The 13,447-nt window shown below is 31.2% G+C and overlaps 2 protein-coding genes across 3 annotated transcripts in view; one reads left to right on the top strand and one right to left on the bottom strand.

The window, feature by feature from the left end:
• Positions 1-9,828, bottom strand: part of LOC139525557 (nuclear pore complex protein Nup93-like) — a 42,729-nt gene extending 32,901 nt beyond the window's left edge. Inside the window, exons 1-10 of the mRNA XM_071321005.1 lie at positions 9,715-9,828; positions 5,777-5,979; positions 4,598-4,715; positions 4,086-4,148; positions 3,411-3,539; positions 2,805-2,879; positions 2,070-2,162; positions 1,409-1,548; positions 725-854; positions 277-374 (exon numbers count right to left, since the gene is read on the bottom strand). Coding sequence (XP_071177106.1) covers positions 277-374; positions 725-854; positions 1,409-1,548; positions 2,070-2,162; positions 2,805-2,879; positions 3,411-3,539; positions 4,086-4,148; positions 4,598-4,715; positions 5,777-5,967 — 1,037 coding nt within the window. The 5' untranslated portion in view covers positions 5,968-5,979; positions 9,715-9,828. The remainder of the gene's footprint in view (positions 1-276; positions 375-724; positions 855-1,408; positions 1,549-2,069; positions 2,163-2,804; positions 2,880-3,410; positions 3,540-4,085; positions 4,149-4,597; positions 4,716-5,776; positions 5,980-9,714) is intronic.
• A 26-nt stretch (positions 9,829-9,854) lies between these two features.
• LOC139525559 (tRNA-dihydrouridine(20) synthase [NAD(P)+]-like) overlaps positions 9,855-13,447 on the top strand; it is a 627,966-nt gene continuing 624,373 nt past the window's right edge. Inside the window, exon 1 of one of the 2 annotated variants that reach the window (XM_071321008.1) lies at positions 9,855-9,990. The gene's annotated coding sequence lies outside the window, so the exon portion shown is untranslated. The remainder of the gene's footprint in view (positions 9,991-13,447) is intronic. The other variant, XR_011664925.1, reaches the window with a different exon arrangement.

The raw sequence follows: 13,447 nt of genomic DNA, 5'->3' as shown, positions 1-13,447 counted from the left end.
AAACCTGTAATTTAGTGGTTGTAGTTCCTTGCTTTCTTACAAATTTGTTTTTCATTCATTGTTTTGTACATAAATTAGGCCATTAGTTTCCTCGTTTGAACTGTTTATCATTTGTCATTTCAGGGGCCTTTTATAGCTGACTATGTGGTATGGGCTTTGCTAACAGTTGAAGGCCCTACTATGACCTATAGTTATTAGTTTCTGTGTCATTTGGTCTCATGTGGAGAGTTGCCTTTTTCGGAAACCATACCACATCTACTTTTTTATATTACCTACCCACATTTATCCACAACTTGCTGTGCAGCTTGTAAATCACCACAACGTAAACAGTAATAAACCATGGCCCATGTGGGATGTCCATCTACTAAACCATCCTTAAATACACAATGAAATAATGTTGTACATACATGTTGACAATGTTATGTGTATCAAATATTGTATCTTTTTGGGTATCTTTAATACCTCAAAATTGAGTATATTTGGAAATCTGACATTAAAAAAAAAGTTCAGACAATGTTGAATCTATTAAGTATTCTATTCTTTTGGTTATCATACCTCAAAATTGGATACATTTGGTAGAGTGACATTGAGAGGGCTTGAAAATGTAATATGTATCCAGTATTCTATCCTTTTAACTATCATCCTCTAACTAGGACAACTTTGTAGGGCTGATGGAAATCTTTTTACAATGTTGTTTGAACCAAGTATCTTTTGGGTAACTTACCTCTAAATTGGGTATATTTGGAGGTTTAACATTGAGAAAACTTCTGACTATGTTATATGTTCCAGGTATTCCACCCCTCTGAGCTTGTTGTAGATTGCTGCTTATTGTTATATCAATGTATTTAGCATATCTGCAAAGAAAGAAATATCAAATCAATTTATGATCTCTTTATACTAAATACATTGGATGAATACTGTTTAGTTTAAGTAGACAGAGAAAGATGATTTATTTGAGATTTGTAATTGGCTTTGAACTACCTTTTTCACTAAATCCATTGGATGTATACTGTTTGATTTTAGACAGAGAGAAATGATTTATTTGTAAGTTGTAATTGGCTTTGAACTAGCCTTTTCACTAAATCCATTTGATGTATATTCTTTTTTTATTTTAGATGATTTTAGATGTTACATTCAATTATATCTGCTTCAAAATGTCTGACCAGAATGATTTTTTTAAATGTTGCCAATCTTTATAGGAAGGTTTACAACTATTTGTGAGATGATCCTTGAGTAGAGAACATTACGTTTGTTCTAGGTTTACAACTTTTGTGAGATGATCTTTGAGTAGAGAACATTACGTTTGTTCTAGGTTTACAACTTTTGTGAGATGATCCTTGAGTAGAGAACATTACGTTTGTTCTAGGTTTACAACTTTTGTGAGATGATCCTTGAGTAGAAACCTTACGTTTGTTCTAGGTATTCCCTGGCTTTATCTACAAATGCTGATTGTGTTCTGTAGTCTTGTCGTGTGTCTTTGATACTTTTGGCAGAAATCAGTGGAACTTCTACCATACATTTAACCATCTCCCACAATTCTGTTACTTGCTAAAATAATAACAATATAAATACTGTAAATAACCAAAATGTCAAGAGAGATTATGCCAGATAGTGAGTTATCTCCCATTTAACAGAAAATAATCTCCATCAGTTATCTCCCATTTTACAGAGGAAGAAGCTCAACTAAAATAGATAAGCCTGAATTGCTTATCTGGCATAATATACAAATTGATTCAGTGCAAAAAAAAGAATATTTTAGAACTAAAATTTGGTAAAATAATAATTCAAGAGCAATAACTCCTTTAAAGTGTCATCTTATTTTATTCAGCCAGTTTGCCTTATTTTTAGAAATTAATTTATTACAGGTAATTTTAATGTTAAATTTCAACACCAAAAAAGAAACAAAATTGAAAAAAAAAATATTACATTTGTTTATCAACTGCATAAATAAATCAGTGTTTGATACATTCAAAGCTCATAAGCATAAATTGGAAATTTTTTAATGATAAAGGCTATAAATAATTGATTAAACTTTGGATCCAATCTTTTAGAAGAGAAGAGCGCCATACCTTATCATCAATTGTCTTGGCTACATCTAGGAACATATCTCCAAGATTTGGTCTGATGCTGCCTGCAATAACGTGCTCATTGTAAACATAAACCTGAAAATAATCAGTAACTTTATTCATATAGAAATTTAATAATTGATTTAACACAGTCACTAGTCAGATTGTGTAATCTTCTCTTTTTGTATAAAAATATTTGTCTTATAAAATACTTTTCAATTTGAAATGTTTCAGAAGTACTAAATCAATACACATCTGAGGCCAATCAGTCTAGGTAGATGATCACTTGTAACCTTGAAATATCACACTAGAATACAATTAGTTTGAGACTAGCCTGTTGTGGAATCTCAATAAATACATTATGATTGCAATATACGTTTAATTCTCGTGATAGCTATGAAATGTATACAATAACGTCATTCACTACAGCGTTATGGTTACGACGTTACCCTAAGTCAATATTAGTGCTTCATATATTTTCCGACATAGACTGTGGTATTTATACAAATGACAACTTTTGATTTACCAGAACATTTTTTCCCTAAAGGTCAGCGGTTTACTTGAGGTATTCTGGTTCCTCACCTGATTAATCAAGTATGTAAAAGTACAGTCAAATCATATTTTACTCCCGAAAAAAAAAGTATGTAAAAGTACAATAAAATCACAATTCACTCCCTAAAAACATACAAAATGAAATTTGATCAATTTTCTTACTTAATTTCTACTACTTTAACTTACCTGTCTGGCATATGCCATTTCTATGTTGTCAAGATTACTACGACCTTGGATGCTAACAGGTTCAGCTAAAAAGCTCTGTAAAATAATAAACATGAATTGTTTAAAAACTAATCAAAAATCCTTCCTGTTTTGAATTAATAGGATTTTTTTTAAATACAAATCTTCATTTTCAAAAATATCATCTGTGATATACCTTTCATACAAAGAAATTTTCTTTTCTAAACTAAGTGAATTACAACTTACATATATTAAACTATCAAAATAAACTTGTCTGATCTGTTCATTTTGATAAACACAAAGGTATGTTTCAGACAAACATAATTGTTGTGAATTAGTTATAGTTTCAGTTTAGTCTATTTTATACTATTTTATTGGTTGCACCATTTTACATAACAATATGGTGCCCAACGTCATCACTTGCCAAATCTCTATATATATTATTGACTCCAGAATAGCATATGAAAGATTGGACACCCCTTTGAGTTTATAGCCATTACTCACCTTTATTATCTACACATTCAAAACAATAATCATCCCCTCATCCCTATTATATAACTTATATAGCTTATACAACTAGGATATAAGAACTTTTAAGTAGGTAAATACCTCTGATTCTGGTTGGAAATCTACTGTATCTTGTCCAAGGCCTCGTAAGGAATTTAAAATCTTTTGTTTCTCTCTCTCCCACTCGTTCTCCATACACTCCCAATGTCGCCGTTCAACTTCATCAAACGTCTGTAAAAAACGAACAATTTACATGATTTAAATTTACTATAACCAAACATGATTAACTGTGTATTTCTATTTCAATCATATATATATTACTGCTAATATTTTCATTAAAATAATAAACACAATAAAAGTGAATTTATCTTAGTACTTTTCGCATAAAACAAAGATATGAAAGTTGCATCACAGAAAGTATGCCTGTAACTTCAAGAATCTTTTTTCTTGAGTTGAAAACTGACAGCATATAACCTGTTCAGCAAAGGCTATAATAATTTCAATTTTCGAAAAAAATAACTTTTGATTTAGTTTGGTAAATAAAAGATCTTTTGACAAACAAACATGCTACCAATTACTGCACATTATGCATTCATGCAAGTTCTCCATCTCTTTTTTAAAAGAGAAAATTAGATGCTTAATTTTAATTTGCATATTTAATTTCATGTAAAATCAAATGATATGTATTCAGTTTAAAATTAAATTAATCTGGCATATAATTCTGAAATACCAAAATTAGGTGAAATCAATTCTGGATCTTTGAACACATGTACTTACATTTTTTCTTGTCTGTTCTATTACAGCTAACAATGCATTCTCTCTTTCATTTTTCAGAAAACTCTGAAAAAAAGAATCCACCAGTATTAAAGTTTCTTGCATTAGAACATAAAACCTGATTTGATTATCCAAGTTAATATCAATAGAAAATACGGAACTTGTAGTGAATCCTTGTTATTTCCTTATTATTCAGTTTGTGAACATGGACAATGCATTGCATGAAATATTTGCCGTTGGACATTAAGCAACTAAAAACAATCAAAAGATAACTACAAAAGTATGTTTTTTTTGCAACTATTTTTCAATTCATTATTATTCATTGATGACCAATGTTTGTGGATGTCCTGAGTACAGGGGATCCACAAATTAAAACTTTCTATATAAAAATTAATAAACACAAACATAAATGAATCCACAGTTTTTCAATTTTTGGTTTGCCTGTCTCATTGAAATTATTGAAAATTAAAAGATCTTGTCCTTTTTAAAAATAGATGAAGTAATTTAAATTTAACCTGTATATCTGTATCTCTGACAGGTTCCAAAGGTTCAAAGGTCTTAGCAGCACTTAATCCCTCTAATTTCTGAGATATCTTTGGGACGTCAAAGCCTTTAGTTCCAAGTAATATTGACCTAAAACATAATGCACAAAAATATAAATTCATATTTTAATTATTTCAAATGGTAATTAGAGGTTGGAATTTGTTTGTTTTGAAATGTTCTGTATAAATACACAATGTATTATGGCATCATGTATATACCAACAAACAAGGCCACAATTAAAAATATTTTGTTTTGCCCAAACCCTACCCAAAGGTTGATACATTGGGTAGGTAGGTAGGCATTTTCTTTTATTTTTCCAAAAAAAGAAATTGAAATATCAGGTGTTTATTAGTCTTCATGCCTATCTGATTAAAAAAAAAAACTTCTTCAAATCAGGACAATAAAAGAATTTGAGTAGGCAGCTTTTTTCTGGGTAGGTAGGGTTTGGGCAAACAAGCCTATTCTTTTTTGTGGCCCAAACCATAATTTTTATCCATTGAACTTAAACCAATTATTTTTCCAACGTAGTCGGTATAGTTTCGGTTTGTGCCCTTTGAGCTTAAGGACGCTTAACTATGGCAACACAATACGCATGCTCGAAAATCCTTTCTGTGATTGGACAAAATGCTGTCATGATGGGTGATTTGGTTGTGTTTGAAAAAACGTCTTGTTAATTATATGGTGATGGAAAGCAAATGAAAAACTATAAATATTTGAACTAGATCTTACAAAGATTTATATTTTTATTAATAAAATAGCTCTTTGCATCAGTGACAGCTGTTTATTTATAAATTTTTTAATGTAAACTTTGTTGTACAAACGTAGATGACTTTTAGAACGCACCTACGCATGTGAGATTTCCACCGGGTTTTGGTGAATGTAAACAAAAAGATACAAGGACCGAGAATACTGAACACAAACAGAGAAAACGTTATTTAAATGGTATCTTTGTGCTTCTGAAGGTTATCGAAATGATAGTTTTAAACATATACTCAAATTTAAATACGTCGGATATCTTTTTTAAAGATAGTTCTTGTTAGACATATATTTTATAAGGCTTTTGTTACAAAATGTAGATAAACTTGATTTTAAATGTAAGCATTACTATCATAACTATTAGTTTGTCAAAAATATATATCTATAAAAATTACGCTTTCACATCAGATGAGTCTTGACTGATAGGAGCCACTTTTGACAATAATCTTTCACCAGCTTCTAAGATCTGAGCTAAGTTACGTGTGACTCTAGGTAAATCTGTGCCACTTTCCATCTCAGCTGTCAGCTGTTCTGCCTGCTGTTGCAGGTCACTGAAATTATCTGATTCCATGTCCATGTTCATCATGACCTATTAACCCTAAAATCATAAAACACAGGAAAACTACAAAACTACATGCCAAGTCGATGTAGAGTCGGCTTGGTTTATTTATCAAAGATTCAAAATTAAATTATAAGAGAACATATTCTTGATTTATTTCTGACTTCATTCATTGTCATTATAATCAATAAAAAAAAAATTAACTGCCATTTTTCTCTATTTTTTTTATAGATCCTCAGTATATGTATAATCAGACGATTTATAAGTTCTATAAATCTATAGTTTTAAAGTAAATAAACTTTCTTGTCGATAATTTTTGTCTACTTGTTGTCAGTTCTTGGATACGGGTTTCAGATGAATCTGTCATGTGACTTCCATTACCAGTGACAAAAATGTATGCATCGTTTTTTCCAACACATGTTGAGCCAACGGGTGAAAAAGTTTGATTTTATACCGCACAAAATATTTGGGAAATTAAATTTAATAACCCTCCCTCATATGTCCCTCAGCATTAGTCGAACAGGAATCAAGATTACGTACTTTCAGAACATAAATTATTTCTATACTATCCTACAGAATGACAATTATGAAAGTGTTAGAAACTAGAAAGCAGGAATACATTTGTACAGGTGCCCCTTCTATCTGGTAAATAAGATCATAAAGAAGTGTGAAAGTGACAATCTTTTCAGCCATAAGACATAATAGAACCCTTATTTAAAAAACTTGGGTTGATGACAGTTGACAATAGAATAAAATACCACAAATATTTACTTCTATATAAATGTATGCATATGGAAGCACTAATGTACCTAGTCTTTCAGCTGAACAGATTGTCACTTTCACACTTCTTTATGATCTTATTTACCAGATAGAAGGGGCACCTGTACAAATGTCTCCCTGCTTTCAAGTTTCAAGAATTTTAAAACTCCAAAAAAGGGCAGCAAGATTAATTCTAGATGCAGATCCTTTATCCCCCTCAGCCCCCTTATTTAAAAAACTTGGGTTGATGACAGTTGACAATAGAATAAAATACCACAAATATTTACTTCTATATAAATGTATGCATATGGAAGCACCAATGTACCTAGTTCAAAAGTTTAAACTGAAATCAGATAATAATCCTTACTCCTTTAGGCTTAAGAGGTGTCGCTCAAGGTAATCTGATAGTTCCAAAGCCAAAAGCTGAACTATTTAAGTAATCCTTTGCTTATTCTGGATCAGTATTATGGAATGGACTACCACACAAAATGCGTAAAGCTCAAAACACTTTTACTTTTAAGCAAAGTATCAAGAAGTACCTAACACAACCCTGATAAGAAATGTTTGCTACAATGTATTTATATATTTTTTACTTTCATTTGATTTTTTGGTTTCATGTATACATCTTAAACAGCATTATATCTTATGTTAATGACATTGAACTACATGATTGTAAATTAACTATGTGTAAATATCTGTTTTGATTGTATCATTTGTATGTGAGGGCCTCAGGGAAGATTAGTTTATTGTAACTAACTGAGTATACCCTCTTTAAATAAAGAATTTATTATTATTATTATTATAATTCCAAAAGTGACATATTAGAGAGACCGATATTTCAGAAATCCATCAACATACTAACATGTGGGGATCTTACTATATCATGTGTGTGTCAAGCAGGGCTTCCAAAAAATATTTGAGCCAGCCGGACATTTCATATCTGATCCCAATTTTAATCCCTTAAGACTTAGTCACAAAAGGCAATTATGGTAATCAGATGGCCATATTCCAATGATTGACATTACATTAAAAAAATTTAAACTTTACTTTGATATGATATGAATTTAATAAAATTGATGATGGAAATGGGGAATGTGCCAAAGAGACAACAACCAGACCATAGAGCAGACAACAGCAGAAGGTCACCAACAGGTCTTCAATGCAACAAGAAATTATCGCACCCAGAGGCGTTCTTCAGCTGGCCCCTAAACAAATATATACTGGTTCAGTGATAATGAACACCATACTAAACTCCAAATTGTACACAAGAAACTAAAAGTTAAAATAATACAAGACTAACAAAGGCCAGAGGCTCCTGACTTGGGACAGGCGCAAAAATCCGGCGGGATTAAACATGTTTGTGAGATCTCAACCCTCCCCCTATACCTCTAGCCAATGCAGAAAAGTAAACGCATAACAATACGTACATTAACATTCAGTTCAAGAGAAGTCCGAGTCTGATGTCAGAAGATGTAACCAAAGAAAATAAACAAAATGACAATAATACATAAATAACATCAGACTATTTGCAGTTAACTGACATGCCAGCTCCGGACCTCAATTAAACTGATTGAAAAATTATGTCTTCATCATATGAATATCAGGCACAATCCTCCCCGTGAGGGGTTTAGTATCATACCATCATAACATATATGAGAAGAACATAACCCGTGTCATGCCAACAACTGGTTTATCAATATTAATGTGATTAGTTCTGATGCAAAGACCCTATAAGTAAATCAATATTAACGCCAAAATATGCAATCTTTAATGACCTGACAACAGTATCGTAACTATATCCCTTCTTAATAAGTCTATTTAAAGGTTTTGTTAGCTTCTGAGGTGAATACTTACATTTTTGTCCTTTATAAAGAATATTTCCATAAAATATTGGATGGGAAATACCTGAACGTAATGTTCGGGTGTAACTGTTAAATTGGCAGTGCATAATTCAAAGTGTGCACATCAGCCTTAGACTTTTTATTTGTGCAAAATGACATTGTCAAAAACTTTACTTTCGTTTTCACATTGTTCTAACTGGATGTTGACTTGACAATGGTAAAACTTGGACCATAAAGGGATACTTAAATCTGTGTACGTTTACAAAGCACGACAGAGAGAAGAAGCTCTTTTCCCCGTTATTTCTTCAACAAAATACTTGAAATGAACGTTAGATCAATAATAATGTTAGCATTTTTGAAGAAATGAGGATGCATTATTAACTTTTCCACCTGTGCACACATGTTCTAATTCATACGACATAGTTCTGACGATTTTTCATATAAAACCTTTTTAAATTTTTCATCAAATCATGTTGATCAACTAATTTCTAATAATTTTAATCTTTTGGACTAAATCAATTAGATACAAACCGCTGAAATGTAAGAAAATAATTGTGAATAAACCGATCAATTTATACGATGTCCTTTGATTAAAATTAGAAAGTATTGAAGTAGGTGTTGTTTTGATAGTAATTAATCATCATGTCACATTTATGACCGGAATTTTTTATTGTGTTGATGTTATAGGCAAAAGATTGGTTCAAAAAGATCGTGAATTATGTAAAAATGACTGAAAAAGCCTTGAAACCTAAAAAGTATATGACCGTTTCATGCTTTGCACAGCCGGACTTTTACCAGACATTATAAACTGACCGGAATATATCACCGTTTTGGAAGCCCTGGTGCCAAGGTATATAAAAAAGACATTGTCGTATAAATTGAAACTATTTTCTTCCCATGGTCTATATGTTCTTGTTATTGATAGAAAGTCTAGTACCTGTGTTTGAAAATTGGCAATGACAGAAAAAATATATTAACGGTAAGGCATCCCAGAAAGAAAAAAAATAATAGCCTTGCCAGATGTCATTTTTATTCAGGGACTAGGTACCACATTTGCCATGAACTACAATAATTCTATTAAAAGGATAACAATAGATTTGAGGGATACATATGCTTTCCTTCAGTACATCAGGGCAAAACCAAACTATTTGTTGTCTCATCATAAATAAGTAACCTTTTCATATGGCAAAAGCCTATTCTGTCAATCCTTGTTGATGTTCTTCAACCGGTTCAAAACCGCCAAAGGAAAATAAGAATGATTTGAAATTGGATCATTAAAATGTTTTAATAAACGTAAGTTATCCACTGAATTACATTCAAGCGTCTCATTTACCTTGATTTATCCAAAATGTCTGCGCCCAGGTTTTGTCAGGTGTTTCCCAGGATTGCAATATTTTAAGTGTACTTTCAATTTAGAGAAAGCTTTTTGTTTAGATTAATCAGTTACTTGGTAAGTTTTCTAAATTGCCATGTTATCCACCAATGTAATTTTTATCATACATGTATAGTCTACAAAAAAAGTCAAAGCAATGGGAAAGTTTATCACCAAATGAATAAACGTATTTACACTTTTGGTATTTAGCTGAATCTTGCCTCCGAATGACCTTAGATCTACTCCGAATCACCTTGGCTGCGTTCAATATCGTAGCTGCTACGTAGCGCTACGTAGATTTTGACTATTGAACGTGTAGCTAAATACTAGTTATTACATAGATATTGATAGCTGCTACGTAGCGGCTACGTAGCTGCTACGTAGCTGCTACGATATTGAACTCAACCCTTTTGACGTCAAGCAACAATCACTTTTAAATTGTGACGTCAAATAATTTAAATTATGATGTCAAAGTTTACGGGAACCTGTGTGATTTTACATAATGGCGGACAAATTTGCATACAAGTGTAAATACGTCTATACATACCTAGTAACCTACTGGAATGAAAAAATTAATAAAGACTCTGAGAGATACTCCAGCTTAAAATACATATCTGGTGAATATAAGACAGAAAGAATACATCCAATACTTACAACAAATACATCAAACTGTAGAGACATAATCAAATTAACAATTAGGACCAGATTTGCAACTGGCAATTTCATCTTGCATGTCTTGAAGACAAATATATGGAGTGAAATTTTTTCAAAATGAGGTATCTGCCATCTGCAGAGTCTGTGGCAAAGAGGATGAAACCATTTCACTTTTTCTGATTTCATGTACACCTTTAGAAACTGAAAGAATGTCTCTCTTGAAATCTCTCCGAGAAATATACAGATACAGATACATGGTGACTTTTGCAGTTTTGGTCCATCTCTCTAGTTCACTTGAAAACTATATAAGATAGATAAACTCTTTAAATGACAAAAATTATTAGCAAGGGAAGGTCTACATACATTTTATAAGTGTATCGCCAAAATCGTTTGTATACTATACTCCTAAGAGTGATTGCCCTTACATGTTGATTTTGTTTTTACTCTTTTTTGTGTTTTAGGCAATAAGTAAAGAAGATTATGATAAATTGTAAATAATTTTATCAACAATACAAGTTTAATAAAAAAGAGATTTTTCCCCTAAATTCTAATCTAGTACACATTTAATAGTGAATAATGTATTCTGTATATATACATTTATTAACAAAATCTTGTTTTGTACCTGTGCTTCTTTGGACCAAAAGTGGAACAAAACCCCTTATGGTCAGTGATAAGTCATAAATGAACCCTCAAATCTACACATATAGTCATTGTAGGCATGAACAATGTATAAATGAGTGTTTTTCAGTTTGCATTCATGCACAATTACTATTGAGACTGCACTATTTGGGAAAAGAGTTGTCTTTTTGGGAATAATTTTAAGCCATTTTTTTTTCCAAATTGGGATTCTACACCAGGGGAAAAAGCCCTTATTCTCCAGTAATTTAAGGCAAACAATATCACTGATTCATTGTTATACACAATTGTATTTGTTTTGCTTTATTTTGCTTAATTTGTCAGAGGGTTTCATCTAGAAGAATATAATAATGATAAGTAACTATTGTGATAAGATATTTTTTTTTTCCATTTCAGTTTCATGTTTTATGCCTCATATAGCAAGTTGGGGGTGAAATGACACTGTAAAAATATTACATCTTCATGTAAGACACCCTTTCATTGGAAAACCTCTATTTTTAAGCACAGGCTCATATAAATTTGACTTTTGAATAATAATGCTAAGTCTGATATATCAAATGAGTACTCTATTGCTTTAAATACATGATATATTATATATTAAGGCATTTTAAAAGTATTTTTTTGCCAAATTTAAATTTTAAAAGCCCCAAATGTTGATAGTTGAAATTTCTCAATTTTAACGTCTAAATTTAACACACAAAGTTGAATATAGAATTAATCATATTGTCTATAATATATATCCTATTGCTATGAACTTTGTAAGCAGTCTTATAATATATTAAGCTTTAGTCATACCAAGTTTTATTAAAATTGGTCAACTTTTTCTATCCTATTAGGTCAGAGTACACAGTTATCGTCCTTTGATTTTCGTTGTCCACGAATATAGTCCTTAGTGTGGACAGTGTGTTACTTGCCAATTTTTGTTATACCCCTTCCAAATTTATTTCTCCATGTTTTATGCCTCATATAGCAAGTTGGGGGGTGAAATGACACTGTAAAAAAAATTGGGTAATAAATATTAATGTAAAGTAGTGATTAGGTCCAGCTGAAAAAGGTCAAAAATTAGCACTTCGGAAGCTGTCAAAAGATTTCAAGACCCCCTTAACATAAAATTGTCCATATTTTGAGTAAGAGCTGATGAAGTTTTCTATAATTTTAATATAATTTGTCCCAAAAGTAGTACAACACACTGTAAAAATATTATTGAGAAAGCGCAGGTGGGATTTTTAAAATTTTCATTTATTATCTAAAAGAAATGCACTACGAAATAACTGTGTACTCAGACCTAAGAGGTGAAATCAGGAAATATAGAATCTGTACTCTGGCAACTTCCCTGAATGATTTGATGTTGTCAATTTGTCAAATAGCTTAAAACTAAAGGATTTAAACTTTTATTTGATAGAATTTCTGCAAAAATGACCAATTTTGGCATTATATGGTCAAAATAAGCATTTCATAGCTTTTTCAATTTTGATGCATAAGTGGCATTCTGACTTTCTATCTGACATGTTTTCATGTCTCAATTTTTGTGTTTCTATGCTTTAATCCAGTTTTATTACTTATTTGTGAACTCTGAATCTACAGAAAAGAAGATTATCTTGGACAGTATGAGCAAAATGTGTTGTATAAATGACCCTCGTCTAACGCCCTGTTTGGATCAAGTTAAATGTGAGGAGCATGGCACATAAAAGTTGAAGTCAATAATAAAGACCTCACTAAATTTGTATAAAAAACACTTAACAATGTCCTTTGTACCTGTTTCATTTCTCATAATATCTTTCTTTACTTCTGTAGGATAGCATGTGGTTCAAATATAAGCCTGTTGAGACTAAAATTGCATGCAAGTTTTTCACTAAAAAGTGAAAAATCTTTGTATCAGACCATACTGTCTGCTAAAAAGTTGAATGTAAGAGCCTTTTTGTGCTCAGATTTATTGTATCATGTCACCTGAGTATAGAAATGATAGAAAAGACACAAATTTGTATTTCCTATAGCTTCAATATGCACTTTTAAATGTAAATATGTGCTGCGGCCTAAATTGACCCTAAATTATTTTTAGTCTTACTTGGCCTAAGACCCTTTTAAACTAATATGATATGTTATTTGTAAGTTTTATTTCCATTTAAAGTACATTAAATAGATATGTAAGGATTATTTATAATCAAAAAGCTTCACAAATTTAAATTTGCTGGAAAATATTACATCTTCATGTAAGACACCCTTTCATTGGAAAACCTCTATTTTT

Source organism: Mytilus edulis, chromosome 5, assembly GCF_963676685.1.
Source record: "Mytilus edulis chromosome 5, xbMytEdul2.2, whole genome shotgun sequence".
Taxonomy (NCBI): Eukaryota; Metazoa; Mollusca; class Bivalvia; order Mytilida; family Mytilidae; genus Mytilus; species Mytilus edulis.
Note: the sequence above shows the minus strand (reverse complement) of the source record. Positions and strands in the feature narration are given on the sequence as shown.